At 40.1% G+C, this 16,358-nt stretch overlaps 2 protein-coding genes across 3 annotated transcripts; both read right to left on the bottom strand.

Moving 5' to 3' along the window:
* Positions 1–454: 454 nt before the first annotated feature.
* fem1c (fem-1 homolog c) lies at positions 455–9,576 on the bottom strand. Of its 2 annotated transcripts, XM_059337422.1 has the most exons (6): positions 8,232–9,576; positions 4,615–4,784; positions 4,330–4,518; positions 3,367–3,878; positions 2,712–2,888; positions 455–2,459 (listed from the first exon to the last, which is right to left on the bottom strand). In XM_059337422.1, exons 1-6 carry the CDS (start codon positions 8,773–8,775, stop codon positions 2,195–2,197), a joined length of 1,857 nt encoding a protein of 618 aa, XP_059193405.1. In that variant the 5' UTR covers positions 8,776–9,576; the 3' UTR covers positions 455–2,194. The 2 variants fall into 2 exon arrangements, with proteins under 2 accessions (XP_059193405.1, XP_059193403.1); XM_059337420.1 differs by having other exon boundaries at positions 4,330–4,784.
* A 2,161-nt stretch (positions 9,577–11,737) lies between these two features.
* tmed7 (transmembrane p24 trafficking protein 7) lies at positions 11,738–15,481 on the bottom strand. Its single transcript, XM_059337584.1, has 4 exons — positions 15,397–15,481; positions 14,897–15,095; positions 13,734–13,979; positions 11,738–12,620 (listed from the first exon to the last, which is right to left on the bottom strand). Exons 2-4 carry the CDS (start codon positions 15,053–15,055, stop codon positions 12,384–12,386), a joined length of 642 nt encoding a protein of 213 aa, XP_059193567.1. The 5' UTR covers positions 15,056–15,095; positions 15,397–15,481; the 3' UTR covers positions 11,738–12,383.
* Positions 15,482–16,358: the final 877 nt, after the last annotated feature.

The following is a 16,358-nucleotide window of genomic DNA, read 5'->3' as shown; positions in this document are numbered from 1 at the left end:
TTCTTTTTTTTTTGCTTAAAAGTTGTGACAGGAGTTTCTTACTCTTACAATGATCTTTTTCACTACCCTTGTAAAAATTTCAGTAAAAGCTTAATTTTGTGTAGCTATGGAAATGTAAATACACATATCTTGCAAATAATTAGTCTTACATCCAAATGTGATGGGTCTACAACAGTGGTTGCAATTGCAGATTCATTAAAGACATGCCAATTGGCCTCAGCAGTTCTTCTGCTTCTTCTTTGTTATGAAATGCCTTTTCCATATGGGAAGGATACATGTCTATACTGCCTTTTCATTCTAATTCAACCATGGGAAAGTGGCACCCAGAAAGCTAAAGGCACCACCCCATCATGCTAAAAAAAAAAAAAACAACCTAAAAATGTGCTGAAATTCCTATTGGCAAAAGCCCCCACAAAAACACAGAAACGGGAAATAAAGACATTTGGACAAGAAGACAAGTGCAACATGGGTTTATTGTCAAACTGGTTATTAAGACATGAACTTGATTAATGCCATATCAAATCTTAAACTCCGCTGTGGTAAAGTGCAGATTCAAATCAAGTTGCCCTGGGAGTCCTCATACATTTTCTATGTCTGGTTTTGAACTGTCAGGTTAAATAGACTGCAATATGAAATCCTATGAATTATGAAAAGCCCTTTTTTCAACCCACACATCTAAAGCTAATGTGCAAACAAGATAATTCACAAAGCTTTACTATTCTGTATGTCAAGGTGTCCTCACGCTCATTTGTGTCTTCAGTTTCTCATACAATTAGATGATAGTTGTACAAAATGAGCAGAACTATCCCAGCTGTAGTCTAGTTTGTAGTCTAGGTGTTGTAATGAAAGGTTCTCTGCAGTGATTGGTTAATTGTGATGCTGCTGCTGCTGCACATGCACAGTGGGCCAATGTTGTTAACCTACGTAGATTTTTCTTTTCGATCACGATTATCAAAAGAACGATGGCATTTTAGAAGGTCGGCCGTGTATGAACGTTAAGAGGTCACTTCTGTGTACAAGCCTGCACACTCCAGTGGTTGTAGACACCGAGTTTGGCCGCTGTGGTTTCTAGTGGCAGTCATGTGCATTATGGAATCTCCATGAGTGCCACTTCACCAAACTCTTGTCCTCAATAATTTGTGTAAGCTCAAAAACACTCTGAAGAAACACACTGCGTGGCACTCACACACATACAGACATACACAATCACTCAAATTCATTCACACTTCTTACAACAATCAGTACAATGGTTTTGCACCCCTCACCCCCCTTCTCTGGGTGAAGTTAGGGGATACTGAAGGAAACGGCAGCAATGAGGTAAACACAAAAACTCATGAGATATTGCACAGACAAGTGCCGGCACAGAATACAACAGTCTCTCTTTCCAACAGCCTAGCCTGTGCATAGGAAGAATAAAGCACTTAAGGTGTTCGCAGACATTAAACCCTTCTCGTAAAGCTTTGTTATACACTAAAGTGGGAACGACAAATTAGTCTAGAATCCACACCACTTGGCAGATATCCAGAGTTGCATGACAAAAACTAAATGTTTTGTAAAAGTACAAAAAAAGATATTGATGACTGAGGAAGGGTCCATGACTGTTGGCAACAGTGATGGGACAAACAAAAAAATAACCTGAAGTCCCAGCATATGTAGAAATGCCTCAGTCCTTGCTTTGAAAAGACAGAAGCAGGCAAAGTTGAGGCTGGGTTGGAGCCAGCATGGAGAAAAATCTCTCAAGTTTCATTCAATAAATAGCATAGTGGAATATGCAAAAAAAAAATCTAATTTTACTAAAGCAAAAATACGTAAACCCCTTGTTCAGTTCATCCAGAGATACATCTGTGTTTGTCCATGTTGCAATCCACTCGTAATACATCCCCACAGATCAGGCTGTGACCAGTCAGAGCTGTGGCTCCATGAAAGAGCAAACAGAGGAAGAAAATGATAGCTCATTCTTCCATTTACACTGATCATTTTTCAGTTTGTCCTGGGTGATTGAGGACATTTTTGTTCATACGAATCTTCCAGTTCATACACTCCAAATAGTTTGAATTTGCAAACCTAACCCACAAAATTGTGTCTTTCAGCTCCGTAAACACCTTGCTGGTCAGGCCTTGAACTGTAATGCTCCTCTGTCCACCTTGGTGTGATCACACCCCCTCCTCTTTTCCCTTCGCTGCCTTCACGATCATTATCTGTGGAGCAAGACAAACGCCTCTAATTTCTCAGGGATGTTTCCCCGGTAGTCGAGGCTGTGCTTGACGATGGCCCTGGCGGCCAGGCACTGCAGCGTGGTGTGGTTTATGGGCTGGATTATATTCCTGGACAGTTCCTTCTCGTCCAGGAGGTCACAGGCCGTTTGTTGGAAGGCGTTGGTGCTGTCAAAGTGAGTCCCACATGATATCAGCAGGTTCATGATGTCAGGATGGCCATTTGATGCGGCTATATGAAGGGGGCTGGTGGGATGGAAAAGATAATAGATAAGCTGTATTATACTAAAAAACATGTTATCATTGGTTTTGTCCGATATGTTAATTTGTTTCACTGCCGGCTGTCAAATATGGTGCAAGTGAGGCTTATTTCATGAATTAAAGAAGAGAAATACTTTGTGTTTCCCTTAACAGAAATACAGGTAAAAAATAAAGCCAGGATAATGAAAGAACAAGTATTGGAGCTAGAGAAGAACAATAAAAACAAAACCAACAGACCTGTTGTCATCTTCATCGCGGCTGTTCACATCTGCCCCACACTCGAGAAGGATGGAGGCGACTGTGAGGGAGGGGAACTTGCAGACTGGATAGCGGCCCACACAGGTGGTGTTGCGGTCGACTGCCAGGTGTAGTGGACTGTAGCCGTTCTTACCACACGGCTGGAGCTTCAGGAATCTGTGAAGAAATGGAAACATGTCAACTTTTCAGTCAAGGAATAGCAACACGGTGACACTGAACTACAACCATTAAAGAGGGGACTTCAGGTTTGAATGAACCATTGCACAGACAATGAGACATTCATCTTTGTGTACATGATTCATTGACACAAATTCACAAAAAGGCCTGTGGCAGGGGTGGAACACATTGTTTAGTTCAAACGACACTCTTATTTGTTGAGAAAGACAGATATGAAAGTGCTCCGAGTGCTGCTCACACAACCAATGCAAACACAAGGCAGGGCATGAAAAAGACACTTTTAGAAATTAGGTCAAAGAGAAAAAAAAAAAAAAAAAAAACACATTTCCCTCAAAACCACTAAATTTTGTATTGTAAGCTCACAAGTGGATGACCTCACTTTACAAGATTACTGAGGCAATTTTTCCCCACTGATGACAAATTGTTGGTAATACAAGTAATTTACACATAAACTCACTTATAGATGGTTTCCTTCTTGAAGTGGTCCTGCTCCGCAGTACAGGGCACTTTCTCTAAAAGACAAATGAGGTGGAGGATGATTGACAAGGCCTTGCTGAGCTGGGCAGGGTCAGGAGGCATCGGTCCATTTTGTTTAACCGCCCGCTCAATCTCCAACACGCTCTTGGAAAGGATCCCCATTAAGTCCTCAAATGACACTGATGTCCCCAGGAGCCCTTTGGCTCTGTCCTGTAACATGAAGGAGAAGAGCTCAGCGAACGACAGCAGGCTTGAGGCCGTCATGGGGCTGAGGGGGTCCAGATTGCTCTGCTGCATGTCCAACGCATACTTCCACAGATTGATACAGCGCTCAAAGTTCCCAGAGTCAGCGTACACAGCACCTCTGTAACGGATGTAATAAGACGTGTCTGGATGTTGTGGGCCGAGGATTCTTTCACGGATGAGCAGTGCTTGCATGCGCATCTCATCCGGGTCAGATATAAGGCCATCCAGCTCTTCTCCATTTGTTACCTAGAAAAGAGGATTAAAAGGTCAAGACAATGGCAGGGTAAAGCCATTTGGGCAGCTGAGGGTTTCTGTGCATGTTTGATGAAATAATGCTTTTCTCTGTGTATTATATTGAATTTATATATCAGTATTTTTAGGTTTTGTGAATGAAAACCGTTTTTTTGTGAAAGAAGCATAGTCCTAAATGTCAGGTATTCGTTGGAGCATTTTTTCCCACAGCAAATTGAAAAGTGTGCCACTTGTGTCTCCAATACCAAAGACTTGAGAGCAGCTTTCAAGGTTTTTTGTGCACAGTGAATTCAAAAGCAGTCACCGTGCGAAACTCCCGGCTGCCTTTACTAAATTATAAACATTATAACTGCAATAATAAAGCCTATTTCAAGAGAATTAACTGCAATGTGGAATCACTTTGGGGAGGTGCTTGGTGGAAAGACTGACTCAAACAAATACTCACCTCCCTGGCGTAGTCGTATGCCATGATCAGCTGCTTGGGTTCTGCTTTATGGACAATGTTGTTACTGTCCATGTACCTGAGGTCCATGGCTCTCTTCCAGTATTTTAAAGCTCCGAGCAGATCTCTCTTCTTGTCAACAAATGTGGCTCCCAGGAGCTCCAGAGCATCAATGCGCTCACTGGGGCTTGTCTGCAAAGAAAAGAACATTTTTTTCAAATTTTCTTTAAAATAAATTGAAATCATAGCCATAATCTCACATACATCTATATAGACAACTGCTCTGACCTGAGGATGCGCTGTCAGATCGTCTACGATGTTAGTGTGGCCTGTGACGCTGGCAGAGAGCAGAGGTGTCATGCCGTAGCCGTCCTGCTCCATCGATGCTCCAAACTGCAGCAACATCCGCATGATCTCCAGGCTGCCTGACTCTGCACAGTCATGGAGCGCTGTGTTTCCTGTGAACAATTAACCATTTATGGTGACTAATGCTACACAACCATTTCCAACCCCCTGCTGAAGCACAGTAATTTTGATAAAGCAGAAATGGTTTTAGTGCTACTAAAAACTGGCCATGATTGACTAAAATATTAGATTTAGAATCACAAAAATATAATAAGCACATATCCTTAATATTTTTACAGAGAGACCTTGAGAGTTACAGCAAATCCAGAAAATGCAGCCGTTTACCCCGCGCACTCTTGAAATATATATATATATTTTTTAAAAGGCTACAAATCAGTCAATATCACGATTATTATGAAGCTGCCATCAAGGCATTTGCGTGCTACACACATACTCAGGATGTGACTTATCAAGCTCATATTCTGTGAATGGGATTCTCCACACAACTCGTTCAGACAACATAGCAGGTCATGCTGCCTCTAGTTCTAGTAGAATGGGTGAACCTGCTGAATAGTGGCTTTGCAGCAGGGAAGTCAGCTCAGCTGCTGCAAACCTGTGCAGGTGTGGTGTGGAAAGGCTTTACAGTGCTTTGCTGTTAAATAATATGCCGTCTCTTCACAATATTCAAGAGAGGATGAATGAAGTATAGATCTTTTAAAAAGTCTTTGAGTTGTTTGCTTTCACTCAGTGGGTGTATCACATCATAAGTGAAACCTGGTGAGCTTTAAGACCTTGTGGTATTCTAAACAGCCAACAAAAGATATTGGAGGACATATTTAACCAATACATGTATTCATGTTTACAATTATACCTTACTGAGAAAATACAAAATGACAGTTTCAGCTTCTAATCAAAGCTCATCTGATTGGAAAGACTCAAGGAATATTTATTGTCAAATATATTATTGCAAGGAGCCCAACAGGAACCAAGCCCAGTATTACTGCATCTGGGTAGTTTTAAATATACCAACTCTAGATCCTAGATTCCTGCAACAGGTTTACTTTAAAAGTGTGTATGTGTTGCCCAGTGAAATCTTTTCAGTGTTTCATGCATGGAGGAAAAAGGCCTTATACATCCAGACAAACCCTTATGAGTGACAATGAAGTACATGGCTTAATGGCATGTTGCTGTTACATAAATGTAACAATTTGGAGGAAGGCTTCTACTAAGTCAAGGCATGTCTTGCCTTTCCTTGTCCTGTAAACTTTTCTTTAAAATGCTTCACTCAGCCCTGCAAATCAGGGTCAATCATCAACAAAACCATCATAAATAAAAGGTTTCCAAAGCTGATTATTCCTGAAGTTAAACATATTAGTCATTGTTTCAGAAAACACTTGCTGATTCCATTAAGTTAAGAAAACACCGAAAGAAGTAAATGTTTAAGTTAAATCAATTCAACTCGTAACACTTCATGTTCATCCTTGAACACTTTTGTGTAATGCTGCTTTCTTTTTACTGTCTAGCCTGAGCGCTCTCAGTACACTAAAGCTAATCCATATTCAGGCAGTCCAGACCAAACAGGGTTAGTCAGGGATTAACCATTATTTATATACTCTACACTTTCTGCCAAAACTACACTGATCAGATTCTTTTTGATTTTACTCTTGACAAAGAAAACTTGGGGGCAGCAGTGAAGCAGGTTTTTCTCTAGTTTCTTGGATAAGGCCAGCTGGATTAATATTACAGAAAAACTGTCAAACCAAACATTGCTTCTATGGTTCCGTGTGGTTGGATACTTTAAAATTAAAAGTTAAATACTAAAAAATATTTTACCATCTCATCATCATGTTACCACAGATTACTTCACAACACGTCATTTGGACCTTCCTCAAAACCAGCTGCCAAAAAAGTTGACACCTTTTCTGGAGGAATAAATGTATTCAACAATATAGTTTTACATGGTGATGGAGCTATGTTGTGCTTTACCTGTCAGAATGATAAATTCACTTCCACAAAGAAAACAAGTTAATCCAGAAATTTAGGAAATCCTTTCCATAGCCAGGGATTAGTCCTCATTATGTGCTCCCAAACAGAATTTAGGCTTCCTTAAGTCGAAGTGAGGAGGGCACCTCACTAACAGGTGCTGTACTAAACAAATTTAATAAAAAAGGTGTTTTTTCTTGGGAGGAAGATAGCTGCCCATAACTTCTAAAGCAGTTCAAAACAGCTGTGATTGTATTGAGTCCTTACTATTTTTTTCCTAACTTGCTTGCCTTCCTCAATCAACACAAGGTCCATTGTTTTTGGATATTTGCCACTTCATCTCTTATATTACACATCTACTCCTTCCTGTTGGTTCAGCTGTTGTTAGGGGAAAGGCAATAGCCTCCAGAATGGGCTAGTACACACACACCACACACACCACACACACACACACACACACACGAGCACCTGCTTTCTGCTCTTCTATTGGTCAGGAGAGCCAAGTGCATTGACTTTTGTGTTTTGGCTCAAATTAATGAATTTAGAGTCAGCTGGCACAAATAAGCTAAAGGTGGGTTTATCAGGAAAGCCAAGGATGAAGAAAAACGGCACGGTATTGATCAATGGAAGTGTAGGAGGCGAACACTCAAACTTGCAAACCATTACTGCTTGCAAGATAAGACTCCTGCAGGAGGATTAACACAAACACCACGTGTGTAGTATATATATATATAATACATTTCTTGAGTGTGATAACATGGAACACAGTGGATGCACAGATGGTCAGCGGAGAAGGGAACTATGGTTTGAGATGTTTCTGAAAAAAGGACAAATTTATAATTTTTCCATCCATGAAAACGAATCACTTTTGAAATCCACTGAAACAAACATGAATTGAAACTAACCACAGCAGCTGTGCTCCATGAAAGAAGGAATAATAGATATTTGCTGGCCTATTTACACATCTACAGTAGCCAAGTGTTTGATACCCACAATATTTAATGCAGGGTACCACTTAAATCCTTTATTACTTTGACCAACCCTGTCTCATCTCATAAATATAATGCCCTGAAAACAGATGGACAATGGTTTTCATGTATTCAAAAAAATACAATCCAGGGAGAGCATATGACACACCCACAGAATAAGTTCAAGCTTGCGTATTTATCACGTCAGCTTTCCATTGTGAAACCAGAACTACATGTTATTCTGTTGAGTCATTTGACGCAGAAAGATACAAATAATGCTTGAATTATAACTTTATGTGGGTACCTTTACTTATTTAAATTTAGATCTGTGTGTAATCACCTGTGGTGTGTGAGGGTATTTAACCTGTTGACAATACAAGTAGCTGTTTTCACTGTGATTCAAAAGAAAAAAGTGCTATGAGATAATGGAAAGCCTTGATCATTGACTGACCTAGACATTTCATATCTGGCACAACTGCTGTATTTCAAACTGGTATGTTCTGCAGATACTACAACTCAGCTTCCTTCCTCGGGGTCAAGATCATGTAATTAAAGTAGGCCACTGTATGCCATTAGTTGGTGATAGCCGTTAGTGTGCTATCCACTTACCTTTTACACTCTTCCTGTTGACATCTGCCCCTCTCTCCAGCAGGTACTGTGCGATCTCCTTGTGTCCCTTGTAGCAGGAAATCATGAGACACGTATGGCCGTGTCTGTTGGCCACCTCCAGGTCAGCTTTGTGCTCCACTAGGTATTTCACAATGTCCAGGTGGCCGTCAAAGCAGGCTGCCCTTAGGGGTGTTGAGTTGGTCAGGGTAGTGCTGTTGACAGAAGCTCCGTGACCCAGCAGAGACTGGACCACCTTTAGGTGACCCGCCGCCGAGGCTGCCCAGAGAGGGGGTGCCCCCTCGATGGTCTCCCCATCAAAGTTCACCGACCCACCGACCTCAACAGGAGCGCTGCAGCACTCCAGAAGATACTCCACCAGGTCCAGGTGGCCGTACCGGGAGGCCATCAGAAGCGGGGTGGCCCCGTTTGTCTTCTCACCCATCAATTTAGTCACCTCGTGTCCATCTTTGTTCTCCAACAGTTTCTGGAGCAGCCGGAGCTTACCGTCCCTGGCTGCGTTAAACACTGCTGTCTTTAAATCCATTTCTCAGATTTAGTTTCACTGTCAATTAAAAAGGCAACGATGTCCGTGAAACAATCGGTCAGCGATATCTCAAGGTGTAACGTTGCTGTGGACAGGACAGGTGGAGCTGGGGACCCTTTGTTTACAACAAGCTCAAAACAACTAACGTTAGCGAGCGTTTAGGTTAAAAGTCCACGAAAATGTGTGACTTTCTAGAGTTCAGCTTTAAAAATTGCATTACTAGCCTGCAGTGTTAGTCTTTAAATATATTAATAACTCAGACGTTTAAGACGACCCTTAGTCCAGTAATACATTTGTCGCCGAGTTAGCAAGGTGGCTAGTCAACTTCCTTGATGAATTTAGCTGAGTAGCTCCGCTAGCTGGAGTACTTCACACCTCTTCAGTTCAACAGACACTCATCCACTGACATGTCGTCCCCTCCGAGAAGCTCGCCTCCATTACATCTGCTTCCTGTGCTTGTCATTGTTTCACAACACACTCCTGAGACGTTATTTATATTTGCTTACCGAGGGCCGAAATATAGAAATCCACCCCCACCCGTGACGCCGTGCTGCTGTTAGCTTAGCCTGGAAAACGACGCTCGGTCTGTTGTTCGGCCGAACAATCAGGGGACATCCCCAGCGTTTCTGTCACACACACACGTCGAGAAGCAAGCGAGAGACGTTACCCCCAAAACGGCGAATAACAGTCGTCCATGTAGCCACTCAGCAAGCTGGCACGACAATAATCTGAGCGAAGGGGAAGGTAAATAGGGAAGGCTATCCACCCACGGCCCGACCGGATGATCACGACTCAGTTTCTGTCAAATCGCAAACCCAACGCAGTCTTTTTTCTCCACAAGCTCAAATGATTGACGTGCGAACAGCCAATCACAGCGCGGCTAGACTGTGACGTGGTAAATGAAAAAACAACAAAAAGGGATTACTGCTCTTCAGGAACCTGGGACTTTATAAAGAAAAGATTGCAACGCAGAGGAAAAAAACCGTCAAAATTAGGGTTTAAAGTACCCCATTCCTATTTTTCTTTTTTGCGTGCGTGTGTGTGTGTGTTGTTGTTGTTTTGTTTGTTCGTTCACTGTTGTCTCATTGTGACTACATGGGTGTATGTGTAGTTATGTGTAAGTTAATAACAAGTTATGTATGTTAATAATACTACTACATTAGAGAAGGGGTGGCTTCTTCCCACTCCTTTTGAGCACAAATAAGTGTTGAGTCTTGTTTCCTTTTGTGTTGTCTGGTATTTATTGTTGTTCGTTTGTTTTTAATTGTTCATCTTTGATTTTGTGTTCAAATAAATTCTCAATCAATCAATCATCTGTATTTATCGGATTAAGAAAATGTTCTAAATATTATATGGGGCCACATCTGACTCAGATGGCCTTGATTATATCTCTCCCTACAGGATAAAATATGCATGACCAGAGGATGCATCCAAAAACTTCACCCCTCACTGAAAACAAAGCGTTTGTTTAAATAAAAACACACAGACATTTTGACAGAAAGTTTATTTAGCCATCCCAATAACTTAAAAATGTTCCCAGAGTGCACCAGAGGTGAATTTGTTTCCAAAGTTGACCTGTCAGCATACTAGAGCTGCCCCTTCTTAGTAGACTATCAGTTGTTTTATTCTGAGATGACTGAAATTTCTTTGCCATTGTAATTTTTTAAAATCCTTTTTTCATGCTGAATGATGTATTTTCAAGAAAAATAAGTGATGCTTTTGCACAATTCTTTTTGGAGAAACTCTTGGATTTAATGTTTAAATCAGATAATTAGTCAACTAACAATTTCTTATATTGAGGGCAGCCCTACAGCGCACACAACAAAAACTGAAATGTCAACAATGCACCACTTACAAAACTGACTATGAACATATGGTGAGAGAGGGAAAGCAAACCAAAAAAGCAAAGCCAAACAAGAATACATGAATAAAAGTACATTTTATAGTTATTTTCCATGTCTGTAGAGATAGTTAATCAAGACCAAGGTTTTTTTTTCTCAGTTAGGTGTAAAAGTCTCAAAAATATAAAAGTTATATTTATCTCACATGACAAGTGATGTCTTCTAGCTTTCACTTTCATTTCAAAACGACTACATTGTACTTTCATAATTCAGCCCTCCTGTCTGTGTCTAAGAGCGACATTGGATTTGGTTTTTATAATCAGTGCCTTTTGAAAGAAACTGAATTTTACCCGATTCCTGGCTCGAACACTGACACTATCAGGTTGAACTAAGCCAACAGCTACTATTTGCAGTGTTTTCTGCAGGCTCAAATGTTTACAATGAGTCATATTATATAGTGATACAATAGGTTTAAGCTGTCTAAATCGTTGTTTTTTTAACAAATTGAGTAGACAGTCAGGGAACACAATTTCAAATTACTATTATAGCTAAAAGTTACTGGAATTATCTTATATTCAAGCAGTATTTGCAAAACATATATTTTACAACAGTGCTGTATAAAACCCAAGAGAGCAATATCAGCCCACAAGATAAATAAGTTGGTGCACTTTAAACAGAAAAGGCAAAACTAGATTAAACATTGCAAGGTAACCAGTGAAAGACAATGTTTTTTTATAACAAGTTGGTGCAGTTAAAATTGCTGGCACTGCCACTTAATACACAAAATCTGTAATTTTAAAACAAAAGAATAATATCAGTTCTTTTTTGCCTTTCAAACTGAGTCACATAGATACTTATGACATTTTTAGGAGATAATTCATCTAGGTGTGGTCTAATTGAGGCATGACTTTACCCCAATGTGTTTTCAAGCAAATGCAATTCAAAAACTTTTTTTTGGGGATTGGATTTGCAGTCAGTTAAGGAAGACCGTATGCATCTCTAAATTCAATCCTTCAACCCAAATACAAACCGTTTCAAGCTAATATCAAAATAAAGAATGGCTTAATCTCTATACAGCATACTCTAAAATGACAAAGCTGATAAAAGCACAACACCATATCTACTCTTTCTCACTTAATACAGTGATGTTTAATAAAAGAAAAAAAAACATACTTTTCATAACCAAATGCAAACTTTTTTGGGGCAACACTATTTTCCTTGCCAGTGTGTTTTTAGAGACCAAAATACTCCGCATGTAAGGAAATAAACAAAACTACAAACCTTACATTGTGAGAACATTTAGTGACAAATTCTACTCTCCTAGATATTTCAGTGCAGTTTGGGCAGAAAATGGAACAGATTTCAGAGAGGGGGTTTGAGATGACAGGGGCATAAAATAAAAATAGAAAAAACAAATTTAGAAATTATTTCAAATATTTAAAGTATTTAGGTTTGCCAGAACGACATGACCCCGAACTGCCTCCAATACAGATAGTTACAAGCAACACAAGAATGCTTTTCTTTAGGCTCTGTCTTTTACACATCAAAAAACATTTTAACCATACATAACCTTTTAGCTCAACTCTCATTTGCATAAAGTTTGTAAGAATACCAGTGCTGAATGAGGATGAAATGTCAGATTGTACGACCTGGCAGTTTGATATGATCCAATTGTAGACCAGCACTAATATTCTAACCCACTCTATGCACACGAGTCTAGGTACGGATAAAGAAAATGAAGAATCACATCCTTGGGCTCAGAGACTGTTAGGATCCAACACGTGTTGTAGTGGTTTTCTTGTCAGAGAAGAAGCTTCGCAGCAGAACCACCTGACTGATGCTGACCACAAGAAGAATAATGGCCTCTCCGATGGACCAGAACGCAACACGAGTGTTGAGGTCCTCCGCGCGACTGCGTCCCTGAGCTTCTCTGAGGCGGAAGTGAGTCTGGTAGTCAATGACCGACTTCAGGGCTTCATGGATGGACACACAAGCTGATTCCATCTGGAAATAGTAAAAAAATAAATAAAAAAATAAAAAATTATAATAATAAAAAGACTTTTTGACCCCACACCCATCCCCTTTAAGATTTGGAACAATGTTTATGGCTAAAAAAGTAAATATGTTTCCTTTGCTGTTAAGAGCAAATATCAAACCACAACTGGGTGTGGTGGTGACTTCAAAATCTCACAAAAAGAAGCGGGAACAACATGGTGAATTTTTTGTATTTCTGCCTTCTCTTTGAGATTTGAGATGTGCTACCTTTCCATATTAAAAAAAGCATTACTAAGGGTTCTGAATAAAAACATCTATCCTGGTTTCTCTAACTCTACCTTGTGCTGAGCACCTGTCACACATGAATGTTTGTCATTGCCCTGGTTAAACCCGTTTTCAGCTTAAAACTGAGTAGAGCTTGGCTTGGAATTTGCAGAGGTCATTAAACTACATGTGCTAATAGGAACCACAAAGGTCTTACAGTAATTTTACCACCCTAATAGGTGCAATGAGGCCAACAGCAGGGTGAGTAAGAAATGGGGAGTTTATAATCTCATGTTGAACCACATGCTGTTAAATAACCTTTTAGTTGTTTTACCTGACGTCACATTGCGGTGGCCAATCATGCAACAAGCAATAAGACACAGAGAAGAATTTTGGTGACCATGTCACATTGTGGCATTAAGCTGTTTACTAAGCAACTTAAACGATGGAAGAGACACTGATCGGCGCAATGATCAGAGCTGTGCAACCTTGCCATGATGGAGTACAAAGTTAATTGTTGTGCAGTTGTTTAGCATTGTACCAATCTTCAAGTTGGGATCTTTTAGGTGCATTGCCGCCACCTTCTGGATTAGGGGAGTTAAAGTTCACAACCTAATCACATAACTGAGACATGAGTGACACTCCCACACCACTGTACAACCTCAATGCAACGCCTGATGTGTGAATGCAGACTTGAAATAGAAACAAATCAGGCTCAGGACAGATTTGTTCAAAGCAAAAAGCATGTATGCAATTCTATGCCTTACAGTCTTAATATTTTGAGAAAATCTAAAGAAAGATTCACTGCATCTCACACAAACATGCAACCGTGAACATCCTCACACACACACAGCTCACCTGAGTGAGAGCAGTGACCCGGTTTTCATTGGGGAAGAGTGGAGGGTCATCGCCAACCTGGAAGTCAAAGTAAACCGTCTTGTGTGTGAAGGTGGAGAACTCATTACTGAAGCAGAACTTGTAGGTCCCATTCTTGGCTGCTGTGAAGGTAAAGCTGTCATATTGCTTCTTCATCTCCTTGTAAAGTGTCGTGCCTTCTGGGTCCTCTAAACGGCAGTCTACATCATAATGGCCACCTGTCACCACCTGGGAAAATTTTTTAAAAAAGGACATTCATTGACTCAGTAACAAGATATTTAATTATATTCTTTCAAGCCATCACAAATTCTGTCCAGTAGTAATTAGTAGGAAGTAAAACACATTTCTACGTAACATGTGCATACATTCTAGAAATGGCAAGTATTGACACTCTTATAATATTACTGCAGAGCAAGCAGGCTTGGCAGATTTTTTTTCCCCAATCTATATGAAAATGAACGCTGTACAAATATTCTCTAATTTAATTCATTTTAGATGATGAACAGACAGAATGTTGCTAGACTGTGTTCAGACTCAGAGAACACAGTGTAACTCAGAGATAACAGTTACTTTGATGGTGAAAACTTGTGTTGGTTTACTTTTTTTCCAAATCAACAGACCAAAAATCAATCATTAAGGCATCAGACTCATTCGCATAGTTGATAAAATAATTGGTATCAACACAATCCTATCTATTCCCATCCCTATTTGACAAGCTTGGGAACTTCAGTTTGCTACAGAGAAAAAAATTCTGATGAAAACTGTAAAACTGTGTTTTAAGAACATTGGTATAAGGACTGTGATAAAATAAAATTAAAATAAATTGAAACTCTCCCAGATTTAGACAAAAAGCCTCTGCTTAATAAAACAATCAGCTTAATATGATGTTATATACATTTTGTTAATGCATGATCTACCTCTGTGAGTCAACATCACCATACAAAAGAAATAAATACAATGGGGGAAAACAGAAAAAGCTCCTTTAAATTTGTTTTATTTTGGAAAGTTTACTATAAGTCAGATAACCGATGATACAAAGATGTCAATATATGAAGCCTGATCCTGTATTCCAGAAGACAGTCCGACCGACACTTTAAAAACGTTTAATTTTAATAAGACTGGGGACTGAAAGAAGGTCCACACACCTGAAACTCCAGTGTACACTTTGTGCCGATGATGATGTCCTCGTAGAAACATTGCTTTGCGTTGTCAGGCAGCTCAAAAGTTAGCTCGGAGCCCAGCACCCACACACAGAGCAGCTGGGCCGAGAGCACCTGCAGCAGCACCCGAAGGGATCCGTACATCCTGAAGACCAAGAGCCTCAAAGTAACAACCTGAGCGGACCTGCCAAAATAAACATCAGCAGACATCAAACTAAAATAATATCGAAGGAGACAAAAATGGTGACAAAGCAAACCCGGACATTGATATCAACGACAGTAGTTAGCTTAAAGCTAACGCTAACTAGCTAGCTGGCCGGCCTTTATATTTTAAAGACAGAAAACCACGAAGGCTTTGTAATATTTTCTTATATCCGGTGAATCTCTGTGTTATGGGCACATTCATGGTCACTGAAATTAAAGTAAATTCAAACATTAACATTTCTTTATTCATTATTTTGTTTCAGTCAGCATTAGCTACTCACCTCACAGTGCTCACCCGGATGCGACTAATACTAAGTCGCGTTTAACAAACGTGACACGTGATTGGCTGTCATCTCTAAAAACCCGCCTCTTGCTCTCTCTCATTGGTCAAGAAAGAAGAGGAGGAGCAGCGCTGTGATCACGTGGGCCACATCCACATAATAATGAAGCGTATCTTCCTTTTTTCAATACACTCCAACGTGGCTACTGGTTGACAGACCGCGATTAGATAAAATAATACTTATGAAAATTATGTTTTGTTAGGCAGCTTACACGATACTGTAAATGTACTCAAAATGCTAATAAGTTGAAACCGTATTGAAATTCACAAATGCAAAAGCTGACTGTGCCTGTAGCAAGTACAGAATTCTAACCATCATTATTTGATATAGCTTTTATTTCAAGTATAATTTCTTGGTAATGCCCAAGCTTAAGGCCACTATTTTTTTAACATATAAAGGCACATGCTCATAAGAACTAATTTGGTATCAGATTCAATGCTACCTTTTTTTAAAATTATGAGATCTATGAAATGTTTTTGGCTATGAGACAACGGGTTGTGTCTTGATACATTTTGTATATTTTAGTGCAGTGTTCCTGCATTGAGACCAGAATTAAAAGGGGCAACCGCCCACCCACCCCTCATGACTCCATGGTTCAAAAAGTGCGCTAAAGTGCCCTCTAGAGTGGTGAAAACAAGAGGAAGTGCCTTATTGGCTGCCCTTTACACATGCAAAAAATGAATGGGTGCCCTCTAGGGTGCCCCTTCATAAAATAGAATATGATGATGTGCCCTCTATTGCAAAAAAAATTGATAACGTGCCTAAATGAGTGCCCATCTAATGCCCTTCTGGTGCCATGGTCCCTCTCTTTGGTAGCCAACGAACAGGGAATGCGAAAGAGGCGTTTCTTTCATGTAGCATCGCTATGATGACCGCAATGGATAACTAAGCAAAAGCGAACT

This window comes from Centropristis striata, chromosome 7, assembly GCF_030273125.1.
Source record: "Centropristis striata isolate RG_2023a ecotype Rhode Island chromosome 7, C.striata_1.0, whole genome shotgun sequence".
Classification (NCBI taxonomy): Eukaryota; Metazoa; Chordata; class Actinopteri; order Perciformes; family Serranidae; genus Centropristis; species Centropristis striata.
This window is presented reverse-complemented; position numbering and strand designations above follow the sequence as displayed.

Coding starts and splice junctions, on each gene's coding strand:
- tmed7 (XM_059337584.1), bottom strand. CDS start 15,055: ATGTACGGATCCCTTCGGGTGCTGCTGCAGGTGCTCTCGGCCCAGCTG. Junction 13,980..14,896: donor AGTGTACACTGGAGTTTCAG/GTGTGTGGACCT, acceptor AAATTTTCCCAG/GTGGTGACAGGTGGCCATTA. Junction 12,621..13,733: donor GGGTCACTGCTCTCACTCAG/GTGAGCTGTGTG, acceptor TACTATTTCCAG/ATGGAATCAGCTTGTGTGTC.
- fem1c (XM_059337420.1), bottom strand. CDS start 8,775: ATGGATTTAAAGACAGCAGTGTTTAACGCAGCCAGGGACGGTAAGCTC. Junction 2,889..3,366: donor AAGAAGGAAACCATCTATAA/GTGAGTTTATGT, acceptor ATTTCTTCACAG/ATTCCTGAAGCTCCAGCCGT. Junction 2,460..2,711: donor CGCGATGAAGATGACAACAG/GTCTGTTGGTTT, acceptor CCATCCCACCAG/CCCCCTTCATATAGCCGCAT.